We start from the raw sequence: 17,832 nt of genomic DNA, 5'->3' as shown, positions 1-17,832 counted from the left end.
AAAAAATGATCTCTCTAATACACCCTGTTGTAAACATGGCAGAGAGAAAGCAGCGAGGACTGGTGCAGTTTGGTCAAAATAAAAATCTACAGAAACTTTAGAACCGTCTTGCCACACACAGTCAGATGCAATCATGGTTGAGAATGAAAATACAAAAGTGTAAGAAAGCAAAGAGGCACCACAAGGAAAATAGATGCAGAATTTATTCTCAATATCCACTGTAAATAAGAGGTGACACGGTTTGAAACAGATAATATAGAATTTATTTTCAACCAGAAGTAGGAAAATACATAGGTAGGTGTAAAGGAAACAAGCAGAACCTGTAGTCAACATAAAAAAACAAAACAAAAAACAAAACTAGTCCAAAGAGTACTGAGAGGATGGCTAAGGGGTACAACAGAAATAGCATTGTTTACCATTCAGTTTCTTCTGAAAACAGTATGTGTTGATCTGAAAACAGCTGCCTTGATTTCTCATCTGTGTTAATGGACATTCTACAACATTGTGCAAATGTTTCATTTCATATATATATATATATATTTTTTTTTGCTGGTATTTCATGAATGGTAAACAATAGTTGGTCCAGTGCATAAACACAGTGACACAGATCATTATATGTACTCGGCTGACTACAGATAGACAAATCCTGATCATTAAACAATTACTACTAGGTCGGCAGGGAAGAGGTGATGAGCAAATATACAGGATGAATGGATGGATGGGGGGGGGGGGGGGGGGGAGTGGTGGAAGAGGCATGGGAGGTCAGAATGAAGATGTATATAAAAAAAAACTAGCACAGTTCGAAATGTGAAACGGCTACATTTTCCAGATAAAACGTTTAAAAACTCATTCTAAATGTGTATTTCAGGACATCATTATTGCCATGTTTTTGGAAATTGATGCATTTTAAATGAGTCACAAACCCAAATGACAGTAACAAGTGTGAATATGGATGCAAAATTTTTTTTAATGGAATTTAAGGAAAAGAACAAAGGTGCTTTCCTTACAGCCCTACAATTCATGTACACTATGACTTACAGATTTAAAAAATTATGAAAAGAAGTTGCTCTACAAGAGAAATGAACTATAAGAAGCTTTGGTGTGCACCATTACAAAGAGATGCAGCCTGGGGAGGGGGGTGTTGCTGTGTCTAAAAAGACAGCTATAAAACACAATGAATGGAAAATATAAAGCCAACATGTGATGACGTGCTGAATCTCATAGGGTGACATTTTCTCAGCTTTGCATTTGGAAAAATTTTGCTTGATCAAAAGCGACGCGATTAAACAAGAGTGCAATCAGTGACCATCAATAATAGCTAGCTAGCGTAACAGATTTAGCCACTGCAATGCACAAGAACAAAGTGAGATGGACTAGTAGTACTCAAAAAAAAAAAGTCATCACAGCGACCAGCGGCACATCATTAGCTTAGTCTTAGAAACACATTTTACACCAGTCGGAACATAGTTCTCCAGTACTATGAGACAGCTCTGCTGCCTCAATGAGAGGCACTAGCACTCTCTAGCTAGTGCTACGAAATGTTCAAAAAAAAAAAAGACTGCGGAATATCCCTGTCAGTTACTTCAACAGCAATTATGCAGTTTCTGTTCTTCCACTAAACACTCAATCCTTCATTCGAAATTGCATCATCAGGAACATTCAACTTCTCGAATCAACCCATCGAGACAGCATGTCAATGTCTACAGAGGATTTTGATTTATGATGGGATAAAAAGTATGGAGAAAAAAAAAAGTAAAAACAATGTAGCAAACATAACACTGTCATAGAATTCATGATTTACACATCAACATTTCAATATCTTTTTAGAAAGGAAACATGAGATACATCTTTTATTCACACTTTACAAAAAAAGAGAAAAAATAAAGAAGGGCTATCCTCAAACTGACTACAATACTAATGCCATTCAAGGTACAAAATATATATATAAAAAACAGTCACTGATTTCACTGGGAGGGGGAAACACACAAAAAAAGCATGTGGAGGCAAATAAATGGGACAAATTGATTTGAGAAATGAATTTATAATCTGCATTTACTTATACCCCTCTTGGTTTTAACTCAATTCAAAATTTGGAGATTTTTATTCACTAATATGTTAGGACAAGGTGTGAGGAGAGCTGCTTCTGAATCTAATAAGTGCTCATCACTGCTGTGTTGAAAACATTGCCTCAGAAAACTGATTGATCAGTGTGTTAATCTGGCCATCAAGAGTAAGAGCTGCACTCAGTACCCCTGATCTCTTGTAAATCCAAAGCGGACTTTCGGCCTTCCTAGTGTAGAGGAAACCGTCCACTGATGGCACGATAGCTGCATTGACGAAGGTAAGAGAACAAAGTGGATGGACAAAGGGGATTGAAAAGACAGCTCGACGTCCGATGGTGGGAACGTTATGTGTCAGGTTGGCCTGGCTACTCCGGTGTGACGGTAATGGACAGACCATACTTTTGGGGTGCAGACATGGAGCTGTGCTAAGGTACAAAGGGGCTACACAATGATCTGAGAGAAAGCGGAGTTTTAAGGATAAGACGTCCTGCTCATGTTCCGTAAGGAGAGAATAAAGGGTCAGTGGATAAAGCATACCTGATTACTAGAGAGCTCAATGAATAGCAAGGATATACACATCATCATTACATTGTCATAGCTCATAAAAAAGGAAATCAACATTAACAAAAAGAAAAAATAAATCCAAAAAGGACATAAAATCTTCACAAATGTCTCAACAGTATTTAAAAATAAAAGGAGAAAAGGTTGTTCAGGCGTTCATCAAATGTAAATAGTGCAAGACGACAACTGCTACAGTGAGGCACGATGTTCTGTTGGTACGTGTGAGAATTCTAGGTTTTATCAGTCATGATAAGTCACTGGCGCACGGCGACTCTTCCTTAGTCTGAACTGATGGCAGCAGTGTGGATCAATGGCTTTGTTAATGGGCAACAAGCATCAGGCAGCGTTTACTCAGTGTCTATTTACAATTGCAGCAATATGCCGGCAAATTAAACTAACAGTGGAGACGGAGGTAGGGGCGGGGGCACAAACAAAAAATACTGATATTAATTACAGTTATCTCTAGGGAGTGCAAAGAATTGACTGCGAACGCCCTGAACAACCTCTTCTTACGTCTTTTGTACAAGCTGGTAATATCAATTCATCTCAACATTAACTGGATAAAAATTTAGCCATAGTTTACAATACAATCTTTTTTTTTCCTCAAATCTGATCATAATTTACTCTTAGTACAAAAAACGCCAGAAAACAGGTCTTTTGTGGTTCATATACAATCATGTAAAGACTGAGTCTAGATTTCTATTCTGTACAAACACTTGTGAAAAAAAACCCACTGCGTTTGAGTATGGGATGTATGGCTGGGGAACTCACTACTGGCCTCAGAGACAGTGCTACAGATCTGCCTGTAAATTATGTGAGCGTGTGTGTGTGTGTTTGCGTCCGTGTCAGATTGCATGTGAGGAGTTGGATGGCAACTCCAAACAGTGAGAGGAATGCTGGTTTTAGTCCTGTGGATCAGCCACCGCTCACTCTCGCTGCCTAAAAGCAATCAAGAAAAAACAAGACGACAAAGAAGAAGGAAGCCCCCCCACAACAGCGCTGCTTATCAGCATGAACCCTTTCCCACAAGGTGGCAGATGGGACATTTGAGCACCGAAGCGTAAGACGAGCCTAACAACTATACTAGCTGTGGGTTAAAAAAAAAAAAAGTCTGGAAAGAGGATGGTAGCTGCTCTCAGTTGCTCGTAACCTCGTTCCTTCATAAATCAGGGTAACGCAGTTCACAGACGACACATTCGAGGCATCTGTGGGTTTGGTTGCTAACGCTCCAGTGCCAGAATCAGAGGTGTAGACTATCTTGTAGCACCACGGGAGGCCGTGGCCTCAGCACCACAGAATTACAGCAGGAAATCTCACCTCAGATGAGTCGCACTACACCTGCCGCCAGGGACGCAACACTGCTAACTAAAAGCTGCTCTGACAAAACTGCATCCGAGTCAAAGTACGGGGGGTAAATGAGCCAATGACAGAGGTCTAACACTGACAAGTCTGCTGTCTTTGCTGGTTTAAGATTTATACAGGACAGACAGACAGCTGCAGAGCTTCTCAGGTGTCATCCCCTCGACCATTTCCACAGTTAACATTTCTGGTAAACCTGAACAGCACCCTGTGTGATGAATCTGCACGAGCTACCATCCTCTAGTGTTTGAAAGACAGAAGCAAAGTGGGTGAATATGAGGAGCAAAGGAGTTGACAACAAACCATGATACACGAACAGGATCAATCTGAGCAGTTAAAAAAAAAAAGAAAAACAGAGAAAGAAAAAACAAAAATATAGAATATCTATAACATTGTACGAAATCCCTGTCAGCCACACCTCAATGTACGAGTATTTTACAGGTTTTTTTTTGTTTTGTTTTTTGTCTTCCCCCTCCGATCTGGCGGAGGGAAGAGCTGGTAGTGGGAGGGTTGAGAAATGGCGCCTGTGGTTGCAGCTCCCCCTGGTGGTGTGGCAGAGGCTCACTACCTGCGTGCAGGTAGATGGAGCCCGTTGACCTGGGGGGGCATGTTGGGCAGGAGCAGTTCCAGCTGGGCGAAGAGAGAGAAGTGGTCAGAGGGGATGTGTGGGTGCGGGCAGCCGCTGACGTTGTTGTCGACGAGCCAGTGGTGGTCCAGGGGGCCCAAGATACCCAACACGTTCAGGTGAGGCTTGGAGTAGAAAATGTAATCAATGATACCCTGAAGAGAGACAATAGAACAAGAGATTTTTTTTTACAGTTGTATTTTTAATTTTAATTAACTGCAAACATTTAAACAAAAACTGAAAACTTATTTTCCAGTGATACGAGTAGCCAAAGAACAAGAAGAACCACCACCCTGAAAACCTTATGCGCCTGGCTGGAGGTCAATTTCTCAAATATTACATACAATTTGGTACAATCTGGTGCAGGTAATAAGCTAAATGACAGTTACTTCTCAGTCCCATTTTCTTGCTCATTTTAGTCATAACAATGAGCAAGATGATGGGCCTTTAATAAACAGTCTGTCACGTGGATTAGAATATACCGTTATCAGTATTTCAGAAAACCAGATATTTGCATTGGATTATTTCTGTTCCATGTCAACATTTATCCAAACATTTGACTTCAGCAAGTTGTGTTTTTATACGGTGATAAAAGTGGGCCGTGGGGAAAAACAAAACAAAACAAAAAAATGAAAATTTTTGGCAAGGGCCAAAGGACCAAAGCCCCTGGTGGGGGGTCTGGGGGTTCTCTCCTAGAAAAATTTGAAATGTCAGATCCATTATGGTGCATTTTCAGGTCTATTCACCCCCCTCCAAAAAAAAGAGAAAAATGTCCAAAAATGTTATTTGTTGGGTCAAGTCTTCCACCCAACTCTCTTCACACAACTTGTATTGTGCTACCAGCCTTTAACCATACATTGTGGTTCAGAAAAGTACAACGGAAATGACAATTAAAAGAACTCAAAAATAATCATTCTCAGTGTTAATTCAAATGGAACAACAGGACTATTTATGGTACATTAATGCATCAACTTGTTCAACCTTCACTTCCTGGTTTTGGCAGGAGCTACTGATAATCTCAGTTTTCAAATTCTTGGCCACCTTAAAAGCCTTACAAATGTGTTTTTACTTCAAGATTAATTTCTGATTACTGTACATTCTTAAGTTAACATTAGAAAACTTGTAATTAAAATAGTTTTAAAATAATAATAATAATAATAATAAAGATTCTTTAGAAATATTTGATATTAATCTGTAAATTAAAGCCATAACTTATCTGTTGTTGAGATAATTTCAGATAAAACAGCATGAAAAGTAATGTATACATAAAAAATGAAATGTGAAACAGCGCTGTGCTATTTTGATTACTTGATAGTTAAAACATTTAAAAATAAACAAATCTAAGTTATTTAAAGTTCACACTTTTCTTTTAGTTATGGCAGCCAATCTGCTCTGTGTCAGCCTGATCCCATCAGATCTCAGGAGCTAAGCAGTGCGGGACCTGGTTAGTACTTGGATGGGAGACCTCTTTGGAACACCAGCGGCTGGGTGTGTTTCTCCAGGTTACACTGAAGTTGCATCAGGAAGGACATCCAGCGTAAAACTTGTGCCAACTACCTGTGCAGATCTGGCTGTATCCGCTGTGGCGACCCCGAACACAAAACGGGAGCAGCCAAATGGACAACAACTTTTCTTGTAGTTATGGCAGTAACAATTAAAAATATGTAGGTTTATTTGGTACAAATAAAAACAGGTCAAACAATTCATGAATAACGTTCACTCAGATCTACAGTGACGTCCTGCAGCTAAAAGCTAACGTTAGCTGATGAAGTTCAGCAGAGCATAAACATTAAGTATAATTTTCAATTACTCACAATGGTGGGCACAGTTCAGCTAATCCGATAACAGATAATTATCAAAGCTAATGTTTCTGCTAGCGGATTAGCTTTTCAGATAAGTTTTAAAACCATCATCGGACCAATTATCTTCCTATAAATTTAGTTCCAGTAACTTTCAGTCCAATAACTTTTTTTTTGCTGGTAAAGGGAGCAAAGTTTAATGGTCAAAAACATTCGTAAACCCTAAAATCAAACATTTTAGTCCATCTGTTGTGTGTTTGTAGCAGACTCAATGCTTGTCGCTTGCTGATGAGGTTGTCATTAAGCGCAAAACGTGATTGGCTGGTCGACGCAGGGGGAATTGTGGGTAGTGTAGTTCAGGTTCACTTTGGACGTTACAGTGAGTGTTATCGTCCGCTCGACACAAAAACAAAATGGACTAATATTAACATTATTTTATTTCTTTGTGGCTGACGGTATAATATAATTGCCAAGACTTGGTGGGGGAGAGGAGCTCTCACAGTGCAGCTGTGTACAGAGGGACTTTTCTTCACCGTTTAGACACAGTTTTGGATAAAAAAAAAACAAGGACGCTTTATGTGGATTATTTCTTTAGATGAATCCCACTGAAACTAACAGGTAAGAACTTACATTTACTATGTGTCTTCTACTCTGCCAATCAATGCATTAATGGATGTATTTCGGTTGTGTAAGCCGCAGGGTTCAAAGCATGTGAAAAAAGCAGCAGCTTTTTACTTTGTACTTCTAATGCTGTGTTTTACTGCTTTTGAAATATGATGACAGTGTTTGGGGTTTTATTTTTTAATTCATTTTTCATGCATTCATAGTTTGTGATCCTTGAATTTACCCAGCAGCGAAAAGTGAAAGTGGTTTATCAGAAGCCGACAGTGTAATCTGATGTGGCTGCATTCGAATCAATACTAAAGGTTATCAGTTATCTGTAATAAAGATAACTTCTTTTAGCAGTTTATCGGTTTAGTGTAATAAAAGATAATTTTTCAGTTATCAGATTAATGGTTATCAAAGCTTTTTGGTTAGCTGTGCACACCACTGCTCACTCACCTCAGACGAATCTTTGTGCGTTGCGCAAACTCAATCTTGTGGTTTTGACTCGCAGAGTTAAACGCTAGCATTTTTAGCAGCTGGAAGCGTCACCCATTACTGAATGCATCATAACTGGAATAAATAAGCAGCTCATGACTTTTAATGTTCACAACAAAGTAAACCGTTAAGAAAACAAACATGCAGTCCTCAAAAATATGACTTAATAAACTTTCAAATCAAAAAACCTTTCTTCTTTGGAGACCATTGGCGGCTTGCAAATGAGAACGGCGCAATACTGCCACCAACTTTTTAGGCGTGGAACTGAATGGACCTGAATGAATGGATTCTGACATATGCTACCAAAAACTAAACCAGAAATGTTCACCACGTGAGTAAAAACCCAGATTTCCGGTAATTTCCAGAAGAGTTTCATCACTGTTATCACAACTGATTGTGTTTGAACATGAACAAAAACAAAATTTGATACAAGTAAAGTTGCACCTACTGTTCATTAATAATCAACAATATCACTTTTAGTTCTCAGGAACACCGATTTGGGCTTAAATTTGATTCTTATTCACTTGTACCAATGGGAAACGTAGTAATACGTTTTTATGCCCATTGTTGATATCAGCATTTCTGCAACATGTACAATTTTTGAAAAATTTTCAGATCGATATTTGACATCTACAAGTGTGTTAAATTTTTTTTCACATGAATATTTCACAGCCATGTAACAGATAAACCCATAAAATAATTATTTAGCAGGCTAGGTCAAAACATAAACATATCGAGTTTAAATTCATCCCAGAAGTAGAGTTTGACAGATTTGTGTGAAATAAGTTAAATCTTGTCAGCTGACAATATAATACTGGTGCCTGTGCCATCAACAATACAATATAATAGGAAGAAAGACTTACTGAAGGAGTCAGCTTTTCAATTTAAAAAAAAAAAGAGTCAGCATTTTGGTCCTTTAACCAGGTCCATTTGAATTTATTCCTGATGGAACTGTCACACTTTAAATCATCTCCCTGCTGTTGCTTAGTAGTTTTAGCACAACACAGTAAAATCTGTAATCTCTCATTACATTTATCTTTCAGTCTTGGGTGATGGCATAAAAACACAAGACTTCATACTCAATCGATTTTACAAATATGAACATCATGAAATCAGAGAAGAGAATGAATATTTGTCTTCGTCTGCCCACACCAGTTTCATGATGAACTGAAATTTCTACAACCCCAATTCCAATGAAGTTGGGACATTGTGTAAAATGTAAATAAAAACAGAATACAATGATTTGCAAATCCTCTTCAACCTATATTCAATTGAATACACCACAAAGACAAGATATTTAATGTTCAAACTGATAAGACTGTGCAAATATTTGTTCATTTTGAAATGGATGCCTGCAACATGTTTCAACAAAGTTGGGACGGGGCAACAAAAGACTGGGAAAGTTGATGAATGCTCAAAGAACACCCAATTGGAAACAGGTGAGTGTCATGATATAAAAAGTATAAAAGGAGCATCCCTAAAAGGCTCAGCCGTTCACAAGCAAAGATGGGGCGAGGATCACCACTTTGTGAACAACTGTGTGAAAAAAATATTCCAACAGTTTAAGAACAATGTTTCTCAACGTTCAATTGCAAGGAATTTAGTGATTCCATCATCTTCAGTCCATAATATAATCAGAAGATTCAGAGAATCTGGAGAACTTTCTACAAGGCCGAAAACCAACACTGAATGCCTGTGAACTTCGATCCCTCAGACGGCACTGCATTAAAAACCAACAACACTGTAAAGGATCTTACGGTGTGGCCTCAGGAACACTTCAGAAAACCATTATCAGTTAACACAGTTCGTCGTTACATCTACAAGTGCAAGATAAAACTCTACCATGCAAACCAATGCCATACATCAACAACATCCAGAAACACCACTGCCTTCTCTGGGCCCGAGCTCATTTGAAATGGACAGACGTACAGTGGAAAAGTGCGCTGTTGTTTGATGAGTCCACGTTTCGAACCGTTTTTGGAAATCATGGACGTTGTGTCCTCCGGACAAAAGAGGAAAAAGACCATCCAGACTGTTATCAGTGCAAAGTTCACAAGCCAGCATCTGTGATGGTATGGGGGTGTGTTAGTGCCCATGGCATAGAGCAACACATGCCATCCAAGTAACGTCTTTTTCAGGGACGTCCCTGCTTATTTCAGCAAGACAATGCCAAGCCACATTCTGCACGTGTTACAACAGCGTGACTTTGTAGTAAAACAGTGCGAGTACTAGACCGACCTGTCTGCAGTCCAGACCTGTCACTCACTGAAAATGTGCGGCGCTTGGGAATGTCCTGTAATTTAAAAATACTGGATGGAGATTAATAATGCACTACGACGTATCTATAACACCACCATTCCGCGAGACTTCAAAACTATGTACCTGGGCCTGAAAACTCAGACAACAAACAAAATAAACAAAAATTTATGGAATATACTGTTGACAGGGGGAAAGAAAGCTATCATGAAGAAATGGATGACCCAAACAGCTCCGACTATCAAAGACTGGACTGACATAGTAATTGGAATCAGGCAGATGGAAAAAGTAACTTTTGGGCTCAACCTAAACTTGGACATTTTCCATAAACTTTGGAACAAATGGGACCTGTATACATGATCACCTGGATGCTTTATTATTCTTTTTTTTTTTTGTATGTTATTTATTTTTTCTTCTACAGCCCACTCTCTATGTCAAAATGTTCGTTATGTGATCTGTTTTGTTGTGTTTTGCTGTAAAAAAAAAAAGGGAAAAAAAAAAGTTATTTTAAAAGTTATAAAATAGTTTGCATACCGTAGTTGCTTGTGATAACATGAATCTTTTCAAGATGTTTCCTAGAGGAACAATGACTTATAAAAAACCAAAACGTCCCACCAGATGCCTCCGCTTAAGCTTTTTGTTTTCTGTTCTTAAAGCTGCATGGCCTCTGGCCTTTTTTTTTTTTTTTTTTTTTTTTTTTAAAGATAGAAGTCTTCAAATTTTCTTTGGCACCACTATAATTTTAGTCCTTAAGCATTTAAATAAAGGATTCATATTATGATGTTATTATGATCAAAATTCACACTGTCTGGAAACAATTTAGGATTTCTCCCCATGAAGAGGTGAAATTCAAGTGGTTACCGCCATGACCTACAGTTACGTCAGAAAGGACACCAATCTCTGATTTTCTACTCAAGGGATGCTGGGAAGGACACTGTGACTGCCAATTGACACGAAAAAGGCAGCGTGGCGTCAGCTGGCTGCACGCTTGAACAAAATAAACAAAGATGCCAGGAAACTCTCGGAAACAGCTTGAATCTGTCTAAATCTGTGTTTCTTATATATTTTTTAACAGTCAGCAAGAAATAAACAATTCTTCTGAATCTTAAAAAAAAAAAAAAAAAAAAAAAAAAACTTTTTGAAACCAAATAACACATCTGAAGTGATATAAAAGACATCTTAATGATGTTAGTGTGCAGAGCCTGGGGACATGCATCAACGAAGTGGGTCATGTCCCAGGTAATCGCAAGACCTCACATGTGTGCAGTGTGCACTTATGCTTCCTCCTGCAATCTGTCTGCTTGATGGCATAAGAATTAAATGAAAATATTCGCTATAACATTCCCACTAGGTAAAGGTAATTCACATTTTTTATTCAAAAAATTCAAAATATGGAATATGTGCAATAGAGGAAAACTGAGATTTTAAAGTGTTTCGAACCAAGGTAGATGTAAACTGCAATTACACATAATATTCTTCCTGACATATCAAAACCAAGTTCAATCAAACAGAAAGCTTGGATATTATTGCACGAACCTGCTAAGTATTTGGTTTGTTTTAGTTTATATCTATAGAAACTGAGTGGTTGGAATCACAAATACAAATCCATGTCACCTTGAAGTCGAAGGTGTAGTTGGTGTAAGGCATCAGGCTGTTTTCATACGCGCTCTTGAGTTTGAAGCCGTGCGTGATCCTGCCGTTAGACGTGGTGCTCTTGCCATTGCAGTTGAATTTGGTCAAGCTGTCACTATAACGAAGTTCCTTGAAATCCTTGTGGGTGCAGTCCACTCCTCCAGTACTGAGGTACTCTACGACACCTGAAGAGAAGTATTGGAGCCATCGTCATCATCAGACAAGAAAGGTCAAAGGCGATTCTACACCAAAGGATGCTACCAAATACTCAACCTTAAAATCCAGTCATGGTTTCATTAAACAGTTCTACGTCACTCAGCCCACGGAAAAAGATAGGCGTTAAAACCTGGTCCCACCAAATAATGAAGGATAAATAATGAACCATGTAGCATGTTTTCTGGTACGAGTCCAGTTGTTCAACAATTGTGGGAGAACAGGGGCTCCGAGAGGCTCTAAGAGGCAGAATATTTGGCTAACGAAGCAAATCATCAAAGCAGCTCATCTCGGAGTGTGGCGCTAATTTCAAGAAGTTCAAAATTTAGCAACAACAGTGTGGGGCAGTTTGTGTACGAGGTACCACAAGGTCAAACAAAGATTTTAGAGGCATGTTTGTAGTGAAGACGAAGCTTTTAAAAGCCCATTATCTGAGCACCTGGCAGCTACGAGTACGAGACAGGCTATGTTGGACAGGCTCAGCCCTCTTGCGCACTACAATCCCACCTGCTTTGTGCACCAGGCACTGTATATAAAATAATTATTTTGTAGCGGATTAATCATTTTCTGTCAGAGCTTGGCAGGTGAAAACATCTCTAATCGCTTTCGAAATCACAGAGAACTGTTTCATTTGTAGGTTTTTCCTCTCTCCATCTTGTGCAAAGAGGTGGAGAACATGTTTAGAACAGCTTAAAAGATAAGTACTTGTAATGTTTCTATCGTAATAGCTTGGTAAAACAGTTGCATGTTCATTCCTTCTTCATAAGCAGCTGTAAAAGTGTGTGTATAATAGATTTAACATCTTGTTATAATGGATCAGCTAAGGCTCTCTCTGTCCGTGCTGACGCAATGACTCGCACCCAAGATGAGCATTTACGTAGAACGCGAGCGCGCAAGAGTGATTTTGCAGACATTAATGGATGAACACAAAGTTAAAAGTTGGATCACGGTGTCAAATGACTGTAAAGCTGCAGAAGAAATAAAGCCAGCGAGAAGAAGTGCAGAGGTGACTGTCCAGGAACTTGTGGTTCAGTTATACCAGGTCTATGGATGTGGTTTTTTTTGGGGGGGGGGGGGGGGGGGATCCACACAGTTGCAGGTGTATATAATTATATATAATTAAAGCAACTACCTCATTGTGGTGTCTTGTCTTTTTTTTTTGGTCACAGAGAGCTGGGTGAACACAGGTGTACTGCAGCCTGATGGAGGGATGCGCACACCATTGGGATTGTACTGGAGCGTCTCTTTGGACTGCAATTAAAAAATGTGACAACATCTTGAATAGATGTCGTGAATTGAAAACTCACACTTTAAAAGGGACACGTGTGGGAGGGCTGGAGGGTTGGACCAAACCCATGCCTAAAAGTGCACCAACGTTGCGTTACATGGATCATATGCGGCTTGACGTGGATCATATGCTGCGACACGAGCCATTTGAGGCTGGACAGGGCTCAAATGACAGGTCAGTTGTGACTCATTAGAGGCTGATACCTGGCACATGTGAGGTACAGAGAGGCACATAGAGGCTTCTTCATCACGGATACGCAATAGATTTATACATGGATCATTATTCAGATAATCACTGACAAATCGACATGTGGCTCATTATTCAGGCTTTATTATTTGATGGGACCAAGGCTTTACACAGTGCCTTCAGGCTCCACACTAGAAATTTGCAGAGTGCATTAAATTTGCACAATTTTGCAAACAGATAGGCTGGAAGTGCAGTTCCACAAAATGCTTTTCTACCACAGGGACAAGATTCTCAATACCAAACAATCAAAGAAGGATCCAGACAGGGTCCCCATTTCATGAAATATTGACCTTTTGTCCGCTTATAAAGTATCTTTGTTTGATGCAGGTTGAGGAAATTCTGATTCAATTCACATAACACTCACTCAGTGATATATAGTGCAACAACAGATAAGAGAATATTTGGAGCGGAATCCTGCAAATGGTGATAAAAGCATCAAATTCGACAGAAATAGTCCTCAGACAATCCTCTTTTGAAAAAACCGATTGGCCACTTGAATTTTCAGTTGGCGTTCAGGTAGAGGTCAATTGAAGAATTACACAGGAGTCAAAATTAAATGATGCTCCAATCGTATTGAAACCTATGCCACATTATTTGCCTGATCATAAAGATTCCAAAAAGGTATGGTTTGGACGGTCTGTAACTGAATTCTATGGAGTTATGGGATAAAAACAGCAAGAATGTTGAAAAAAGGTCAGTGTCGGTTTGTACAGGGGGTCAAAGTTAAAGCTGCTCCAATTTTGGTAAAAAGCGATGCAAATTATTGGTTGAGCTAATAGGATTAATAAATGGAATAGTTTTGACAGTGTTGAATGCTTGGTCAGGTGGCAGCAATGCACCAATAAGGATGACGGCTGCCGTTAAATGCCAGAGAAGAACAGGAGCTCTTCTTCTATGGTGGAGGATAAGAAATGAAAAATTATCATTTTCATCCTGGATAATTTTTTCATTTATTCGCATGGCAAATCCATCTGTCTTTTCTGCAATGTAAATGTTGATTTACTGAAGAAAGGGAATTTGGAGCAGCATTTCAGACGATTCACAAGAAATACGATGCTAACGTCTAATGCTAAATCTCCTCTGCTTGCCCGAAAGGTCCAGGAATTGAAAAGTCGGTGAGCAGCACAATGATTCATGGTCCATAAATATGAAGAGTGATCAATGTGGTGAACAAGATTGCAGTGTTCTGTTCGGTCCAGGAGTCTGAGGACACATTTATTCTGTTTATAGTTGGAGGAGATACACATCTGTTGCACACAGATGTTAGGTGGCTCAGTAGAGGTAAATTTCTGGAATGTTCAAACCATGCTGAATATTAAGGTTGAGCCGGATACTCGTTTCAGATGAGTATCCGGTACGGATAAGGCATTTTTGACGAGTACGATCATGATACGAGTAAAACACATCAATATCTGTGCTTGTGCTGAAGGAAAATTCTCATTGGCTAATTGACTGTCTTCTCGCTCTGTGATTGGCCAGTCACACACAGCGCCGACCCCTCCCTACACAGACACGTCTTGCTGCAGCTTCTTGCACACACAGACAGGATCTCTCTCTCTCTGTACTTGGCTTGATTCTACCTCTCAGTACTCCTTAAGTTTTCTTCAGCTTGCCTCTTTCGGTTTTGTATGATATTTAAAGTTACTTGGTGAATTTTTTTCGTATCGTATGCGGTGCATTTGACAAGACAGAGCTGAAAACGGCCTGTTGGGTCACATTATTTATTTATTAACCATTTGTTTGCTGTTAGTTTGGCTGGTGATGTAAAGTGAGTTGGAAAACTTTGCTCCTACTGAACACAGTGCTTTTGAAAAGAATACAGTGAACAAGGCTGACATATTATTTCCCTGTTTGCCATCACTGGATGTTTGCATGAATCACCAAGTTCACACAGATCATTAGAGTTCATAAAAATAAATTGGTCAGTTGAACAACCTGTCTCTCTCCCTCTCTCTCTCTCACACACACACACACACACACACACACACACACACACACACACACACACACACACACACACACACACACACACACACACACACACACACACACACACACACACACACACACACACACACACACACACACACACACACACACACACACCTCTTAATCAATATTGTTTAACTTTGTGTGGAAAAAAAATGCCAAGAACATTCGGTCATAAAAATAAATAATTGCAAAAAACAGTTTGATCATAAAATTAAAAAAGTATGACAACTTTTGTTCATGCATACTTAGTAGTTCATAATTTCCTACTACATGTCAATTCTGAGGCTGTTCTGTAAATATTCATTCATACATTTAAGAATATTCATGTTCTGAGTTCATAAAAAACCTGTTCTGTAAATAGCTGTCTTACGTTTGTGTTCAAAAACATTGATTTGAATCTCAATTTTGAGGCTGTTCTGTAAATCGTTTTCAAACAAACAATAAATATAGCAACGTCTGATCAATCCACATTAATTTCAGACTTAAATTAATAGACGGATTGAAACACCAGCCATTCCGCCATTCCGGGTTAAACCATGCCCACTTCGGGTTTAGGCCCTGCCCGCTACGAGTACAGATACAGATAATTTACGTGGTTGAACAGATACAGATGCAAGTTTAAAAGCAAATTACACGTGCTATCAAGCAGGTTGCAACAGTGACCTGCAGAACTTACCACACACGGACACAAAACTTAAGCACCAGAACAAAGACTGTGGAGCCTAAGAGTGCACGTTATGATGTTCACGTGCAGAGCATCTTGTCAGAATTTGATAGGCGCTTGACTGACTTTGCATCCAAAGAGCCAGTTGTCAGTTTTCTCTGTTTTCCATTTGGAGAAAATATAGATGTGGACTGTATATTGTCCAAAGTGCCATCACTCTTCAACCTGGATCCTCACACTGAAAAATGACACCGAGCTCAAATTCAGAGCAACTCCTGACATGAATGTCCAAATCTGGAATCTAATGCAGAAAGAGAATGAGTGCCTCATGCACTTATGGCACAAGCAGAGGGTCACCCCTTTGAGTCTGGTCTGTTGAAGGTTTCTTCCTCAGAGGGAGTTTTTCCTTACCGCTGTTGCTCTTGGGGTTGGTAAGGTTAGATCTTACTTGTGTGAAGCTCCTTGAGGCAACCCTGTTGTGATTTGGCGCTATATAAATGAAAATAAGTTGAAACTGAAATTGCCTGCTTACGGCTGCACTCAGCTCCTACTGTCCAGACTAAGAGACCAGCTTCCTCCTCTCTGTGCCAGAATTCCCACTAAAGCCCAGGTTACACATAGACGGTTTTGTCGGCGAGTAGTACGTAGACCGAAGTTCGCGGTAGTTCTGGCTGTTTTCGCAGTGGAATGGGGCAGAGCGCGCGCAGCGGGGCTCCTCCTCGCTCTTTCCCCCAAAAAACTCTGTCATAATTGTGTTTAGAAACCAGTCACCATTTGTTTTATTATACATCTGTGTAGTTAATTAATAAAATATTCTCTACAGACGATTCGCTCGCGCGAATGTAAAAAAAAAAAAGAAAGAAAAAAAAAAAGAAACTCCGCTCCCCGCTGCTATTTGCAGCGGGGCTCCTCCTCGCTCTTTCCCCCAAAAAACTCTCATAATTGTGTTTACAAGCCAGTCACCACTTGCTTTATTATACAGCCATGTAGCTAACAAGCAAAATAATCTCCAGGACGATTCGCGCGCGCACACACATAAAATAAAAATAAAAAGAACCTCCGCTCCACGCTGCTGTGGTGCTGCTACTCGCTCCAAAAACTCTGTCATGATTTGTAAAATAAAAGACAAAAGAGACATAAGTCCTGCTCACAGGCTGCTACCAGATACAGGACATGTTCACATCTTCAAAATCCAGACATCTCCACGTCACTACATATTCAGTCCCTGATTGGTCATCGCGGCGCGACGAGAACGGCGGCACTACAGGAAGCGGCAGGATGAAACGGTGATTAAAAAGTATCAAACGCCGTTGTTCGCGTTGTCGCTGTTGTCACGGGAGGTCTCCGGGAGCGCTCCCGGAATTATTTGACATATTGAATAATTTTTTCGACGATTCCCGGTAAAGCCAGGGGTTGTATTTCTCATGGTGTGCATGGTGTGCACTCTTTCACTTAGCAAACATAACATAGCTACAAGATGAATGGTCTTGGGCTTTCACCGCATGCACAAAACCATTTTAACCCTTAACCAGGCAACCTCAGTGCAGAGAGCTCTGGGCCTGTAGTATTACAGGGCCAAGGCAATACAGGTAAGCTTCCATAATTCGTATGGGTTGGAACCCAAAAAAATCCATCCAGATTACAGCATGAGATTAAACCTTAAATGGTCTAGGAAAGGGACCACAAATTTCATTCTGATTATGCAAAGTTGCCTGTATTTCCTTTGTCGGCTTCTGCTTGACACAAAACCAACTTCAAGCTTTATCGTATATTATATTTTCTTGGAGTGTAATGTTTTGCAGTGGGTATACCTGCTAGTGTGTGTGTGTATATATATATATATATACGAGGGCTGTCAATAAAGTAACGGTCCTTTTTATTTTTTTCAAAAACTATATGGATTTCATTCATATGTTTTTACGTCAGACATGCTTGAACCCTCGTGCGCATGCGTGAGTTTTTCCACGCCTGTCGGTGACGTCATTCGCCTGTGAGCACTCCTTGTGGGAGGAGTCGTCCAGCCCCTCGTCGGA

General features: G+C 39.7%; 1 protein-coding gene across 1 annotated transcript in view; it reads right to left on the bottom strand.

The window, feature by feature from the left end:
* Positions 1-240: 240 nt before the first annotated feature.
* Positions 241-17,832, bottom strand: part of LOC117519909 (CCR4-NOT transcription complex subunit 6) — an 89,882-nt gene continuing 72,290 nt past the window's right edge. Inside the window, exons 11-12 of the mRNA XM_034181182.1 lie at positions 11,379-11,581; positions 241-4,763 (exon numbers count right to left, since the gene is read on the bottom strand). Coding sequence (XP_034037073.1) covers positions 4,548-4,763; positions 11,379-11,581 — 419 coding nt within the window. The 3' untranslated portion in view covers positions 241-4,547. The remainder of the gene's footprint in view (positions 4,764-11,378; positions 11,582-17,832) is intronic.

The sequence above is a fragment of the Thalassophryne amazonica genome, chromosome 11 (assembly GCF_902500255.1).
Source record: "Thalassophryne amazonica chromosome 11, fThaAma1.1, whole genome shotgun sequence".
NCBI classification, from domain to species: Eukaryota; Metazoa; Chordata; class Actinopteri; order Batrachoidiformes; family Batrachoididae; genus Thalassophryne; species Thalassophryne amazonica.
This window is presented reverse-complemented; position numbering and strand designations above follow the sequence as displayed.